This window comes from Gymnoscopelus braueri, assembly GCF_963280865.1.
Source record: "Gymnoscopelus braueri genome assembly, chromosome: 2".
NCBI lineage: Eukaryota > Metazoa > Chordata > Actinopteri > Myctophiformes > Myctophidae > Gymnoscopelus > Gymnoscopelus braueri.
The window spans coordinates 54,948,212-54,963,325 of record NC_137604.1 but is presented as its reverse complement, the minus strand read 5'-3'; the positions used below and the strand labels follow the sequence as shown (position 1 = coordinate 54,963,325).

The following is a 15,114-nucleotide window of genomic DNA, read 5'->3' as shown; positions in this document are numbered from 1 at the left end:
AACCCTTTTCATGCCAAGGACCCCTACATTTATACACATTTGGCCGCGGACCCCCATCTGAAATATTTTTGTGCCAGGAACCCCCAGAAGCAAAGATTTGAGTTAAGAATTTGCTTTAAAAAAAAATATATATATATTCAAAGATATGCACACATTTTCAAGATTTTTCAAAAATAGCAGATCTACAAGCTCATAGCGCGGCACTTGGTGCTGCGCTATGAGCTTGTAGATCTGCTATTTTTGAATAGCCAAAGCTAAGTGGTTAAAATGATTGTGACGCTATGTTACCAAATTTTGTTGGGGATCCCCTGGACCACTGGTGGTCCCCGGACCACTGGTTGAGAACCACTGCTCTAAGGCCTGAGGCCGATTCTACAAAGGCCTTCAAAATCACTAGTTTGCACACTTTCAAGTTCAAAGATGTTCCAAATAGCAGATGTGCAAGCTCACAGTGCGGCACGAAGGGAGCTTGTATATCTGCTATTTTTGAATAGCCAACGCAAAAATCTAAAATGACGCTTTCCCGGTTTTAATGGGTTAACCACTTATCTCCATATTTTAACTTTTTGTGTTTTTTCGTAAATTAATGGCCTACAGTACGCGATCATACTAGAGCGTCACACAAAAGTATAAAAAATAGCAGATCGGCAAGCTTGAAACGCGGCATGAAGCGATGCGTTTTGAAATGAAGATTTGCCGGGGTTGCCACTGTTCATGTTGTTAAAGTGTGCCACAAACAGTGGTGAGCAGGTATTCTGTACCATTGTAAAGAATGGCAGCGTAGAGGTGTGCACAGTTGAGTCACGCTTGAGCTTTGACCGCCAACTTGCACCATATTTATTGTCAGTTTATAGACATCTATTAATACTTGTCTTATGAAATGTCATGATATTGTGTTGTGACTAGACGATGATACAGTGTATTGAGTCACTGCAGACATACTGTACTGTACTGTACTGTACTGTACGTACATACACACAGACAGACAGCCTCATTACAATTGTTTCATAATTGTTTTGCGGTTCAACTAGCAAATGAGGTGTCATTAAGGTTGTGGTATGCAAACCGCGAGTCAGCTTAGCTGTACTTTGCTGAGAAGCATTCGTTTTCAAGTCACTTGTAGGTAGATTTGAGCTATGTGGTGAACCTGCTAAGATGAAGTGTAATTGTATACTCACGGCTAATGGTGGACCTTCAACACAACACGAGCTAAACATTGGTTAACCAATATGGTAAACCAATGTGGTTAACCTGCTAGACGATGCCTAACCACAACTAATGGTGGACCTTCAAGACAATATGAGCTAAGATTGGTACTCCTGCCAAGTCAGACATCACAACAAAACAATCATTATAAACCATTAAATGCATGGTAAAAATTATACATTTGAATCAAATTGTGTTTTATATATAAATACATGGTCAAACTCTTCATCCTAAGGTTTATAATTCATGTGAACTCTCACCTTTTGTACAGTATGTTCAGTCATGGGTGTTATGTTTTGACTCTTAGGTCCACCCTATGACCTGAGCTTCAGTGAAGTGAGAGGTGATTCTCTGGTCGTCTTCTGGAAAGCTCCAGTCTACACCGGGGCCAGTGCCATCACCGGGTACCATGTGGAAATGGCCAAAAAGGGCTCTAAGGACTTTGTCACCCTGAATGCTGAGGCTGTTGGCCATCGTTACCTGCCGGTAAGATTCACACTATCATTCAAATTCATACAGGGTGAAAACAGTCACGATGTGACACGTTGTGAGCTTGTACTTTGAATGTTTTTGAAAAACTGGACAGTGACAATCAACATCACAGGCAGATGGGTGTGGTTAAAAAACTAAAACAGACCCACACATCACTAGAGTGTGTGTGTGTGTGTGTGTGTGTGTGTGTGTGTGTGTGTGTGTGTGTGTGTGTGTGTGTGTGTGTGTGTGTGTGTGTGTGTGTGTGTGTGTGTGTGTGTGTGTGTGTGTGTGTGTGTGGGGGGGGGGGTGAGTGAGAGAGAGAGGGGTACAATGTGTATAAAGTTACAAAGGCAGATTCGTGTAAGCAAATTGTTTGTGTGATCAGAGTTGAATCTCTTGTGACTTAATCAGCCAGCATCAGCTGACCTGCAACGAGGTGATGCGATTTTTCCTCTGCAACGTTCTAAAACCATTTCCTCCTATCGTGAATCTTTGGTCTGAACTGGGCTTTAGATATCAGGTCTCCAGTGACAATGAGATGAAGATGTTATGTTTGTCTTTTTTTTTTGCAGGTGACTGGTCTGGTGGAAGGTGAATCGTATGTGTTCAAAGTGCGTGCTGTCAATGCTGATGCTGTCGGAAGAGGTTCCCCGCCATCTGAGCCTGTGTGTGCCAAGGCTATTGCAGGTAATAAAAGCTCAAGGATGATGTACACCAGTGGGTCAGGAGGACCCCAAATTATTTTGGGGGGTCCCCAGATGATTTGCTTAATGTGCAACATTGTTTTCTCAGTCAACAGTAAACAAACCAACATACAAATATGATTTGGGGGGTCGCGGCCTGAAAGGTTTGGGAACCTTTGATGTACACAAATAATGTATTGCACACAAAGTCCATTACTTATTTCCTGTTACATCCCACAACTTACAGTAGCACATCAGATATTGAATTTAAAATTTGGGGGGGCCCAAATATGTTTTATTTTGTATTGGAGAAAAATAAAAAATAAACTTTTCTTTTCTAAGGTATATATTGTTTGTAAATAGAAGCATAATGTATTTAAGTATGTCACAGTCAGCATCATGACATGTCTCTTTTTCCAATTCCAAGGCTCCCAGGAGATCAACTGTGGCGTGGACGAGGAGACCGGAGACATCTTCCTGTCCTACGAGGCCTGTGAGACCGCTGAGACCTCTCAGTTTGTGTGGTCTAAGAACTACAAAGCAGTCGGTGACTGCTCCAGAGTCTCTGCTTCAGTTAAAGGAAGAACGTAAGCAAACCTGTCAAAGCTCAAATGAAGCTACAGCTAATGCAAACATTAATCTGAAGTCTCAAGAACTTCAGATTTACACTGTGTGTGCACTGTGGAATAATATACCTATACAAAGAAGAGACAATAATCATTGCTGTTGGGTTGCATGTCCAAAACCGTTACTCTTCAGAGTCCAGTTAATGCGACGCATTGTGAGCTTTTAGATATTGAAGGCTATTTTCACTACTTTTGTGGGAAACTCGTATAACGAACTACTAGGGCATTCATTTACAGGGAAAGAAAACCATTATACGTCGAAATATGGAGATACAAGGTTTCTGCCCGACAGCAACGATATGTTTTACCAGGCTTAGTTTAGTTTGGACTGTGTCCTTTTATGTATTGAACTCTCAGATGAAGAACTGTATACATCTGTTCTCATAAAAGAGAAGTTTTGCCAAAACACCATTTTAGAAGTACTGAACTTCAAGGTTGAAGGTTTTTATGATGTGTTACTTACTGGACAATAAGGCTGTGGCAAAACTGAAGGCAGCATTGTACTTCTTGTACTCGTACGCCTCCTCAACAATGTGGATGAAAATAAAAATGAAATAAGATGAATACATTTAGTGTGTGTAGTGCAGGATACAGATGCATACTTTCAGGTGATATCCTGTATTATACTACAGTACAACACACTGAAGAATTTGAATTAACAGTAGCACCATGTGTATTTGGATAGCTAAAAAAAGAAGTTGCCTGCATGGTTTTGTGTCTGTTTCTTTTTCTGAGCGATGATGTATGTTTCTATATCCATTCTTATTCTTGCTGTACTTTCTTTTATCAGCACCAAGCTGACCTTCACCAACCCAGATATAGAGGATTTGGGCAAATACTCTGCTGTTGTCACCGACACTGATGGTGTCTCTGCCAGCCACACTCTGACCGAAGATGGTAGGTTGTGTAGATTAGAATATCCATTAAATCATCACAATTAAAGCTACAATCCTTGAAATGTTATTTTTATCCATCTATATGGTGTTAATACAATATAACTACAGCTACTACTGTAGCACCTATGCAGTGGTCTTCCGTTCCTACTCTTCCATAGATGAATTTAGACCCTGAGGTTGGATTGGACAACTACTGTAGTTTGACATCTAGTACTGCCTGAAGCTCATAATGCAATATCTCCCCTGACCAAGCAGCCTTATTGGCAGAGCAGTAGAAACACAGCAGTCATACTCTATCATATGACTGTGTCGCTCGCCAAAAATTGCAGATCTACAAGCTCACAACACGTCACAAGGCGTTGTGAGCTTGTAGATCGGCTACTTTCAGCGTCGCGACACCATCGAACGTCAAAGTATAAATAGCTTAACAGGCCACGTTGACACACGTAGCAGAGGACCTCACACACAGTGTAGGCCTATGTTAAGGGACAATACAACCCACATGACAAGTACAGTACATATACAGTATAGTCAATCGTGATTCACAATTCAAAAAGCTTTATTGTCCATCACATGTTCTTGTTGTAGGAGTAATTGCAGCTTTGTTGTTGTAGCTGTGTTGGCTATTAAGTGACAGTGTAATAATATTCTTTTTGATCAAATCTCGTTCTGCAGCCCTGAATACCATGCTGGAACTCAGCCACGCCATCAGGCATCCAAGTAAGTATCATGTTTAAGTTGGCTTAAGTTCTCGACTTTTCCACATCAATTACTTTTTAATTAGATTTGAAAACCCGTTTGTCCAATATTCCATGACTGTGTAGACAGTAAATAGTGACAGGTATTGATGCTAGTATGTTCCTTTGTGTTATCTACTATCCGTTAGAAGGGAAAATAAATTATTCACTTTTTAGTGAATACAGTGACTCAATCACACTCAATCAGTAAATACATACAGTGTGTCAGACAGCTAGTATTGTTTTCTTCTAGGTTGTCTGTTAACAATGTCAACAAGCTTTGGAGTGTATTATCTAGTGATGATCCTAGTATTTGTAAAGAGGCTGATATTTGTGTATTAAAGAGCAGGTGACATTTGGGAGCAGGTTGTGAAATCAGACTTCTGTATTCAACACCTCAGCATTTTCTTTCTTTTGTACCGTGGGGTAATTATCCGTGTATGAACTTGTTAGGAAATCATGCTATTGTAACGGCACGGTTGGCACGGTTAAAGGTTAACATGTTCTCATAAAAACTATTATAATAGAGTCCCCAAACTGTTAGCTCCTACTGTTTATTGCGGATATGACACATTTTCCCACCCTCATAGTGGTAAGAAAATCAAGGTCAAGGGTAGAATAACATTTAGTAACATTTACAACAGTAAATATGTTGTACTTTATATGTATTAAAACAGAGAACAAATGTGTAACATCATGGGTGGCAGTACAATTTAATGTGAAGGGAGTGGGACATGTTATTAGTAGCTTACTTACTGTACACTTCCAATGGATTTAGGTGGCAGATGAACCTTAATAGTGCAGCAAATCACTTCAGGGGGAGAGGTTTTGTATTTTGTATTTTGGGAACAGAGTCTCCAAACAGCCTTAATGCAGAAGACGTATCAATTTACAATTTACGCATTTAGCAGACGCTCCAGGGCGACTTACAAGTGCAAAATCAGATTAAATGGCATGAACCCTAGTCAACAAACAATAGGGTAAATACGTACAGTGCAAAGAGAACAGGATATCAGGTGAACATCACAGTATCACAATTGCTACCTGTTATTTGGTGCAATCTATCACTTGAGGAAGATTAGCTATTACTTGAGTGTTAATCCATGTTTTTTATTTTTGTTTTTGCCCAGTTGTTCCCCTGAAACTTGGTCTGAACTACGAGGTTCTGGAGAAGGGCCATGTTCGCTTCTGGCTGCAGGCCGTGAAACTCACCCCCGCCGTGTCCTACAGGTTCATCTTCAACGACAAAGAGGTCAAAAGTGGCGAGGTAGAGAGAGAGCAACCTCTTCATTCTCATGGATTAAAGTTCTCAGTCACCACGATTGATTTTCAGTCATTTGAAAGCATGTCCCGCACCGGAAATAGACAATCTGCAAGCTCACAACACGTCGCACTGCGACGTGTTGTGAGCATGCAGATCGGCTATTTTCAGTTATTAGTTATTTTAAGATTAAAGAGTATTTGAAGTGGTCGTCTAACAATAGAATACATGTTCAGACGCAAGCAAAGGTTAAAAGCCACAGTCTGTGATTTCTTCAACTTGTAGGTTTAGAATCATAATACCTAAAAATCATAATTCTATCACAATTCTACATCTTCTATGTCTCCTTTCGTGCTGTTTCACAAATCACAAATTAGAAAAAAAATTCAGTCATGAGATTTTATTTTGCTTTATACCATGCATTCTTATTAAGCCTAATTTATGCTTCTATATATAGCAGACATACACGCTCACAACAACGCATCGCATCAGTGCTCACACAACCACAATGTTAAAACTGCAATAACTTCTGTAACTGTTATATCCACCTGGCAATTCTAACACGTGTCCCACGCGTGAGACCAAATTTCTACCACTCGACCAAGGTTCAATCCTATAGCTTGTCCAGGGGAGATATTGTGCTTATGAGCTTCAGACAGGACTAAAGTTGTCAAACAGTAGGTGTCCTACTGTCTGACACCAGGCTCAAAATTTCTCAATGGAAGACCATCTCCTATACCACAGCAGATGTGCTAGTGTTATTGTAATAACGTACCATACAGATGGGTTGAAATAACTTTTTATTCATTCAAATAAGTTCCACATTGCAGTTTTAACTACACTCTATACCAGTAGCAATACATGTGCACAGCATTACGTAAGATAAATGGAATGTCCATCGAGGGAGAAATAGCAAAAGGTTATGTAACGGCAATATTATCTTAACTTATCTTACATAACATAACTTACATAAACTAATAACATTTAATAAAGAAAGGTCTCTGTGGTGTTGGTTCTCAGGGAAATAAGATCAGCCATGACGTGGCTACTGGAGTCATCCAGATGACAGTGGAGAGTTTCACCAAGAACAGCGAGGGAACCTACACCGTTCAGATCACTGACGGCAAGGCCAAGAACCAGAGCTCACTGGTGCTGGTGGGAGAAGGTGAGTCTCTGTTTCACATCATGTCACACTGTTGGAGGAGAGAGACTAACTAACTGACTGACTGATTGAATACACATGAATATCGTTGCTGTCGGGCAGGAACCTCCTATCTCCTTATTTTAACTTTTTGTGTAAATTAACTACTTGATCCTAGCCTGGCTCCACCCCCTGAATCGCTACCATTCAGGGTCTGGTGACACTGTCGAAGGCGGGGTTTTCTCGGTTGAAAATCTGTATGGCGAATCGGAATCGGGATAATCCAGTATGAACCAATCGCCAAAGAGTCCAACTTTGGCCACGCCCCCATCTCAGAAAACGGCTGCACGAGAGGGCTTTCAGACTGAATAATGGAGTGAAACGAAATGAAAATTCAGGCTGAGTGTCAGGCTAACTTGACCCTACTTGAGTAACAGTTTTGGTCATACAGTATGAGGTTTCCACCCGACAGAGACGATATATATATTAATAACATGTATTTTAGGCAGTGTTGCAATGCTGAATTGGAACGTGATTGCACTCTATTTTAATGACGTGACACGCAAGTCGCTTAACACCTACACTACAGGTCACACAATGGACAATTGATATGCATCTAGGCTCATTCCTATGTTAATTCGCCTGGTGTGAGTCGGGAGCCTTTGTAAACTTTTTTGAGGTGTGAATTTAAAGTTGTTTTAAATCTATGCATGTGCCTGCGCGTGCTCCTGGTCAAATAGGTTCCTGCACGCCGTGCAAAGCCGTCCTATGAGCAATGCAACCCTGATTTTAGGCTATGTGAAATGGAAATTTCCAAATGGAAACCACCGCCACCGTCTATGCCGCCTCCGATAAATGGTAAAATGGTAAATGGTGCATTTATATAGCGCTTTTATCCAAAAAAGCACATTAGCTGGGCCAGGCCAGTGCGTTCCTCTTCTCCTGCCGCCTTGTACTGGGACTTCAGCACTTTCATCTCCTGTCTGATGTTGTGGATCCTTACAGCTCTTTGATTCTTTGAGTAAGATGTTCCGGAGCTATTCTTCTCCTCCTTGCTGAACCGTTCAGCTGCGATGCTGACAATGATTGTTGTCATAGCTTGTAGCTTCCTGTCGGCCTCTAACTTCGCCATTGCCTCCAGAATTTGGTTGACATCGTCACCGAACTGCTTCCAGAGTGAGGTCATGCTAGCTGCAGGCCATTTGATCCGCCTCCTGTCAGACTTGATGCTCGAGGGAGTTGTCTGCAACACTTGGAGGTTCTGGGCACTATGGGGCGACTCCGGGCCTGGCACCTCCTGCCACTCCCCAGGTGTAACACCTGTGCGTTGTGTTGCTTCTGTTCCAACGGGCACTTCATCCTCGCTCGGTGGATCTTTAAGCCATGGCTGTTCTTGCAGACTTCACCGCATGTACACTGCTTGCTCATAGTCGTTTGTCCGTTGCCTGGGTCTGTTACCGTTGTGTCCGTCCGACTGGGGTACTCATCCTCCCCCCCTCTCAGAGGATGCAGATTGGGTTGCCGACCCGTTCTGCCCCGGTTGCCGTCTCTCCGGGCTGTCACTGACTCTCCAGTCCCCCCCCTTCAGACCCCAGCTTGTGTCCAGATGGCTAGCTAGCTACCATGACTCCATGGCTCCCCTCTTTTGAGCCACAGCCATCTTGAGGCTCTCTCTGCCGCATCGGTGGTACTGCGGATGGCTCTCCTCTTTCTCTCTCCCTCGATGCCTAAACTACTGAAGGCTCTGACAAAGGAACGGCTGCAAATCCTCTGCACCCAACTTCCACAGGGAAACACCTTGCTCTCCAACCAGACTGCTGACAGTCGCTGACCAGTCCTGCGTACATGGAGAGCTTTCTCTCAAAGGCTTCTTCCAAGCGATCTTCCCACGGGACTGTCAGCTCCAGTAGCACTGCTTGCTTGGTGGACTCAGACACAAGGACAATGTCTGGTCGCAGGTAGGTGACTGCAATATGGCTGGGGAACTTCAGCTGATGTTCAAGGTCCACCAACAACTGCCAGTCTCTTGCAGACGTCAGCATGCCTGCAGATGTTCTTCTGGCAGAAGATGGCTTATCCCCAGCTCTGACAGAGGCGATGGTGTTTTTGGAGTGTCGGATCTGCTTTGCCCAAGCCAGTCCTCCTGAGCTCAGAAAAGGTATCTGCCCCCCGCCCCCCCCCCAATGCGTTTTTGCTTTTTTTGTACATGGGTGTTATTTTCTCTGCATTTTTGTGTGATATTTGAACTGTTTGGTTGCTACTATATATGTCTATGAAATGAATACCAAGGACCTCAACGGAAACAAGTCCGCACAGACTTTTTTGGACGGACCTTTTAGACAGAAGTATTATAATGTAATTGTGATGTTTTACTTTTTTTTGCCTAATAAAAATTTAAATCAATCAATCAATCATCTCAGAATCATTTCAATTAACACAGAGGATTTTTACTGTGTGCATATAATCAATCCGTTATCTTATTTCTTAACACTTTGTATTAGGCAAAAGATAACCTAAAAACCTAAAAATAACCTAAAAATGACATCTCATAACATGACATTGTTTGTTTGTATTAACAAAAAGTGTATTTTTAAATACAGTACTTTTAATGCACAAATTAGGAAATTATTTGTATTACGGTTATGTCCTGGAAGAGTAACAGAGAGTAAAATTGAGTTTTGACATGCAGATAATACGTGTGTATTGGAGGCCATATATTTACATTGCTGTGCGTGGGAATGTTCTCTTTCAGTGTTTAAGGCTGCTCTGAAGGAGGCGGAGTTCCAGAGGAAAGAACACATCAGGAAGCAAGGTAACTGAACAATGACACTAATGACAGACGAGTGTCATGTGAAAGGAATAATAATAGACATTCAAACTTTGTGTTGTTGCAAGGAGACATGTGACAAACCCATGTCAACATCCTCCTAGCAGGTGTTTACATTTGCATTTGCATTTTGCTTGCTAGTTATTTTAAGAACTGTAACAGGTGTTTCCCATGTTTTAGGACAGCTGTGTTATTGTACTCTATAGGTTATTTTTAGCCTACGGTAGAATACTGTGTAGGTGCAAGACAACACAATACATGCCTGCATTTTAATGACAACTTATACATTTAAGTGATAATTAACTGGCAGTATGTGACTATTTTAAAATGTTGAGGAGAGAGAAATCTGCACAACGTCTTCAATGTTCCCCAATATTTATTAAAGGCAGACAGACACAACATATCGACCTGCTAGGGGTCTTCGTTGGGTATAATAATACAGAGGTGTCAGGTGGTTAAGTGGAATCAAGTGGGCAGAGCTTTAGTTTAGTTTAGTTTAGTTGAAAAGTCATTACGCAAGTTTAAACAATTTGAGGATATGGCACAATAAAGTCCAGGGCTTATTTCCATTGTGGTCCTCATACACATAACAAATACATCTCATAACATGACAGACAAATTATTTCCCCAAAATTACATTTACACTATTCTAAAACCCACTGCCCTTTCTATCCCTCATAAAACCCTGAACCTACTCTGGAACCTTGTCCAATAACCAAACCCTTGTTAAACGTTTGAATGCTCACATCGATCACATGGTTAGACACCTGGGATACATGAACTACACTATTAACAATGATCAGCCGTTTAGTCATCATGTCAAGTCAGCAATCATGGAATGAAAATGAACAGATGCTGTTATTGCTCTCATCAAGTGTCTAAAATAAGGACAATAGAAACCAATGTGCTAAATATCAATATCAGTCCCCCATACAAAACCCATGTCCCAAATACACAAGGTCTGAAAAATAATACAATAAAGAGGACCTGCAGCTAGAAAAAGGACCCACCCAAGACAGTGAAGTATGTACATGATTAAAACCATTAAAAACAAGTGCAGGAACGGCTTGATGTCACATTACTCATTCAAACCATGAGGTAATGAATATAAAACGTCTCGTGTTGTAGTAACAGGCGCTTGTGGTTGCCACCCCTGATGGGCCTATCCACCTTTTCTGTACCTACAGTACATATTTGAAGGAACTGATGCTGTGACCTGCCTGTTTGAAGTGCAATGGCATGCTGTTCTAAATGTTCCAACTATAGTTCTAGCATAGGCTAGAACTATTTGTGTAAATAATATTTGACCCAGTATCATTGTACTGTACTTGTTGGCAGTTGTCTCTTGACATAACCTGCATAGAACTGGCAATATCTTGAATAATGTAACATGTTTCTGTGATTTCTTTTCCAGGCCCACATTTCTCAGAGTATCTGAATTTCACAGTGGATCAGGACTGTACCGTTCTGCTTGTTTGCCAGGTAATACAGAATTAAAAATAATTAAAAAAAATATTAATAATATTTTCTCAAGGTGAATCTTGAGAAAAAAAAACCTTACTATAAATACAGATAATGTATCTTTTTCTCAGCATATAATTGTTTTGCTGGCTTGTCTCAAAAACATTCTCTCTGTGTGTTCTGTATGTCTCAGTTGGCGAATGTGAAGAAAGAGTCTACTTTCCATTGGTACAAGGATGAAGATGAGATTGTTCTTGATACTCCCACTAATGTCCTGTCTGGCACCGCTGCTCTGCCCATCCAGCTGGTAAAATATTCATGGCACGGTTGGCACACACCCTGACACTCATGAATGAACTTATTCAACTCAGCTTATGAATTGATTAGCATAAGATTTTTTCAGCCATAATATATTGTTCAATCCAGTGGCTCTCAACCTTTTCAGGCCGCGACCCCCCCACGGCATTACATTTAGTTTGCAATTTTTGCCTCATTCTTATATTATTTGCCAATCTGGCCAAAGTTTGACCTGTTTTTATAGCATAGTTTGTTGATTACTTTTGATGCAGTAGGCCTAATGGTCTTATTTATTTATTTTCTTTCTTCTTTTTTTGTAGGTATTAAAACGGTCTTAAAAGTCCTTAAATTGTCACTTCTGGAAACCCCCCCCAAAAAAAGAGGTTGAGAACCACTGGTTCAATCTAGCGATCTAGCGATCGATCTATTGGTCTAGCGATTGATCTAGAGATCTATTGATCGATCGTAGCGTACTTTCTGTGTGTACATTCTGTGTATCCAAAATTGCTTGTTTAAATGTTCCTCTAAGTATGGTGTTTGTTTTCTCAGTTCTCCAGAAAGGACCATGGCATTTACAAAGCAACTGTCAGTGATGATAGAGGAAAAGACACATCTGTGATTGACATTTCTGGCCAAGGTACAACCTTAGGATCAATACCAGTGAATGATCAACCTCTTACTGTTGTAAGCCCATTGTCTCCTCCAGGCCATCTATATTCCATCCTGATTGGCGATTCCGAAACATTGCTGGCCCACAATAACCTACCTGACCTGGCTGAGACCTGTGCACCGAGGAGCACTTTTTCTAGTTCATCTTCCTTAAACGGTCTGATTTGATCTTTCTTTTTCTGTCTTGCAGTGTTTGATGACATCATCAATGCCCTTGCCCACATCGCTGGTAGGAATTGAATTTCATCATCTTATCACACCCTTTCCTGTTACTGCCACCACTAGCTTAATTACATACAGTACAAGATGTGTTGAGCAACCTTTTACAGAAGTATTTCTAATGGCCTACAGTACACTAAGTGATAATAAGTTGTTGTTTTTGAACTGTGCAAGAGTTCCAAAAAAGAAAACGTGTGAACTACCTCTGTTTGTGCCCTTTTACACCACAAATTGAGCAAATACTTCCAGGCAAGTGTATTACACAATATTGTGTTATTGTCACTTCTCCAAAATGGTGACACATCCTTTTTTAACCACTGGCAGACACTCTTAAAGAGCCATCTACGACCTGGTGAATCAATATGATTGTGTCTGTCTGTCTGTCTGTATGTAATACAGACAGACAGACACAATCCTATCGTTGCTGAGGCAGAAACATCTGATCTCCATATTTTTACTTTTTGTGTTTTTTCGTAAATGAACACCCTACTTGATCATACTACAGCGCATCAAAAGTAGTAGATCTACAAGTTCGAAACGCGGCGCAAAGCGGCGCGTTTTGATCTGCTACTTTTGCTATTTTTGAATTTGAATCCTGAAAAGTTACAGTTTTGGAGATAGATTGTGTTAATTAGTTGTATTTATAAAGTAACTCCCTGATTCTGGTTATAATGGAAAACTCACAGAACTTCATGGGTTCATGGGGAAGTTTCAGGTTATAAGGTTCTGGGTTAATACCCTTTCGTTTGTCGAAAAGAGCCCAATATTCATACTATGAATATTATTGTGTTACATTATTTGTTTGTGGTGATTCTGATGAATATGGTTATGTTTAGGTCCCACTGGCTCTGTTTGTATTAAACATGATTGTGTTTTGGTCGTGCTTGGTGATAGGTGCGTCTGCCTCAGAGCTGGTTCTCCAGTGTACTCCTGAAGGCATCAGACTGCAGTGCTACATGACCTACTACACAGAGGAGATGAAGACCACTTGGAAGCACAAGTATGGATTTTTACATTTGTATTTATTGACAATATGCACAGAACAAAGCAATGTACACAGCAAAACGTCAAAAGGACAGACACAAGAAAGCTAAGGCTTATTTCCATTGTGGTCCTGTTGAAAGGGCTCTTTCTTTGTCAAAGTCGGGTCCGGGGACCCCCAGGGGTCCTTTAGGGGATTCCAGGGGGTCCCCGGAAAAATTTGTTTACTCATTGAGTGCCATTAACACCTTTACCGCCGGGCCCGTAGTTCTACGGGCCGTTAAATCCAACGGTTAAGCGCCGAGCCCGTAGTCCTACGGGCTGCGGTCTTTTCGCGCATGCGCGGTCCGGGTGCACTTTCGGAATTTTTTTGATCCACTTCCGTTTCCGGTTTGATGACAGGAAATAGAATTATTTGGGATCCGGTTTCGACGATCACGCCCGCTCCCATTCTACAGACGAAACTGAAACTCAATTCTCTTCCTGTAGTTTTTTCTCCTCGCATTTCACTGTTTAACGTAATCCGCTCTAACTACAGTCATGGAAGTCCGTTTGACATGCGGTCTTCACTGGGAGATACAGGGAGATCTCGCGGACGTAAACAGACCGTTCACGGCTCAATCTTAAGGATTTTAACAAGATCTATGGCGACATGAAAAAAACAAAAAAACAACAAAAACACCTTGGCAGGTGAGTACATTATTATGAGATTAACCTCTGGCGGTGGATGTGTTAACGTGTTTCACGTGTTTTTGAAAAAAAAAGAAAAAAAAAAAGAACCCAAGATATCATTATCTGAAGATTTGCAGCTCCATTCACTCCTTGTTTAACTTATAACTGAAAAAGGCTGTATTTCGCTTCCTAAGCACTTTTTTTTTACTTTGAAAAAAAAAAAAATCTAAATCGTACTGGCCAGAAATAATTCGGGCACTCAATGAGTTAAGATAGCATAAAAATCAAAAAATACCCAAATATGCATGCAATGAATGCTTAGTGTTTAAGCCTGGACCCTAACATATCTGACATGATCCTCGCAGGGACAGCAAGATTTCCTCCTCTGAGAAGATGAGGATTGGTGGTACAGCAGAGATGGCCTGGATGCAGATCTGTGATCCCACAGACAGAGAGAAGGGACAATACACCATCGAGATCTCAGACGGTGTCAAGACATACGCCCGCAGCTTTGACCTCTCTGGACAAGGTGGGCGATGGATCATCACTAGACACAGGAACCATATACAACTATCTACTCTGTATACTGTATACTCTAGTGTAAATTTTACTCTGAGACTCTGAGACCGAATGGACCCGAGTGGAACCGGAGTCAAACTAAATGTAATGCCTCAACTCCTACATTCGACGTGCCTATCAGAGTGAGGGGGTCCCCAGCTCAATATCATTATTTTGGGGGGTCACAGCCTGAAAAAAGTTGAGAACCACTGCATTAGTACACTGAGAGTCAAATTAACACTGATGATTTTACTGTGTAATTTACATTAGAAATGTCCTAACTTCCTTTTCTTTTTTGTTTGCTATTTCAGCTTACACTGATGCTTATGAAGAGTACCTTAGACTCAAGTGAGTCATTTTAAACAATTTATCCTATAATGTAACAGGTAAATTGAAGTTATTTACA

At 41.2% G+C, this 15,114-nt stretch overlaps 1 protein-coding gene across 4 annotated transcripts in view; it reads left to right on the top strand.

The window, feature by feature from the left end:
- The window catches only part of myom2a (myomesin 2a), a 43,194-nt gene that overhangs the window by 25,676 nt on the left and 2,404 nt on the right, over window positions 1–15,114 (top strand). For all 4 annotated transcript variants that reach the window (XM_080416975.1, XM_080416976.1, XM_080416974.1 and 1 more), the window contains 15 exons: window positions 1,514–1,692; window positions 2,253–2,367; window positions 2,791–2,950; window positions 3,780–3,886; window positions 4,561–4,605; window positions 5,753–5,889; window positions 6,904–7,048; window positions 9,777–9,836; window positions 11,266–11,333; window positions 11,506–11,619; window positions 12,159–12,246; window positions 12,469–12,507; window positions 13,392–13,497; window positions 14,516–14,679; window positions 15,020–15,056. In XM_080416975.1, the coding sequence (XP_080273101.1) occupies window positions 1,514–1,692; window positions 2,253–2,367; window positions 2,791–2,950; window positions 3,780–3,886; window positions 4,561–4,605; window positions 5,753–5,889; window positions 6,904–7,048; window positions 9,777–9,836; window positions 11,266–11,333; window positions 11,506–11,619; window positions 12,159–12,246; window positions 12,469–12,507; window positions 13,392–13,497; window positions 14,516–14,679; window positions 15,020–15,056 (1,564 nt within the window). The remainder of the gene's footprint in view (window positions 1–1,513; window positions 1,693–2,252; window positions 2,368–2,790; window positions 2,951–3,779; window positions 3,887–4,560; window positions 4,606–5,752; window positions 5,890–6,903; window positions 7,049–9,776; window positions 9,837–11,265; window positions 11,334–11,505; window positions 11,620–12,158; window positions 12,247–12,468; window positions 12,508–13,391; window positions 13,498–14,515; window positions 14,680–15,019; window positions 15,057–15,114) is intronic.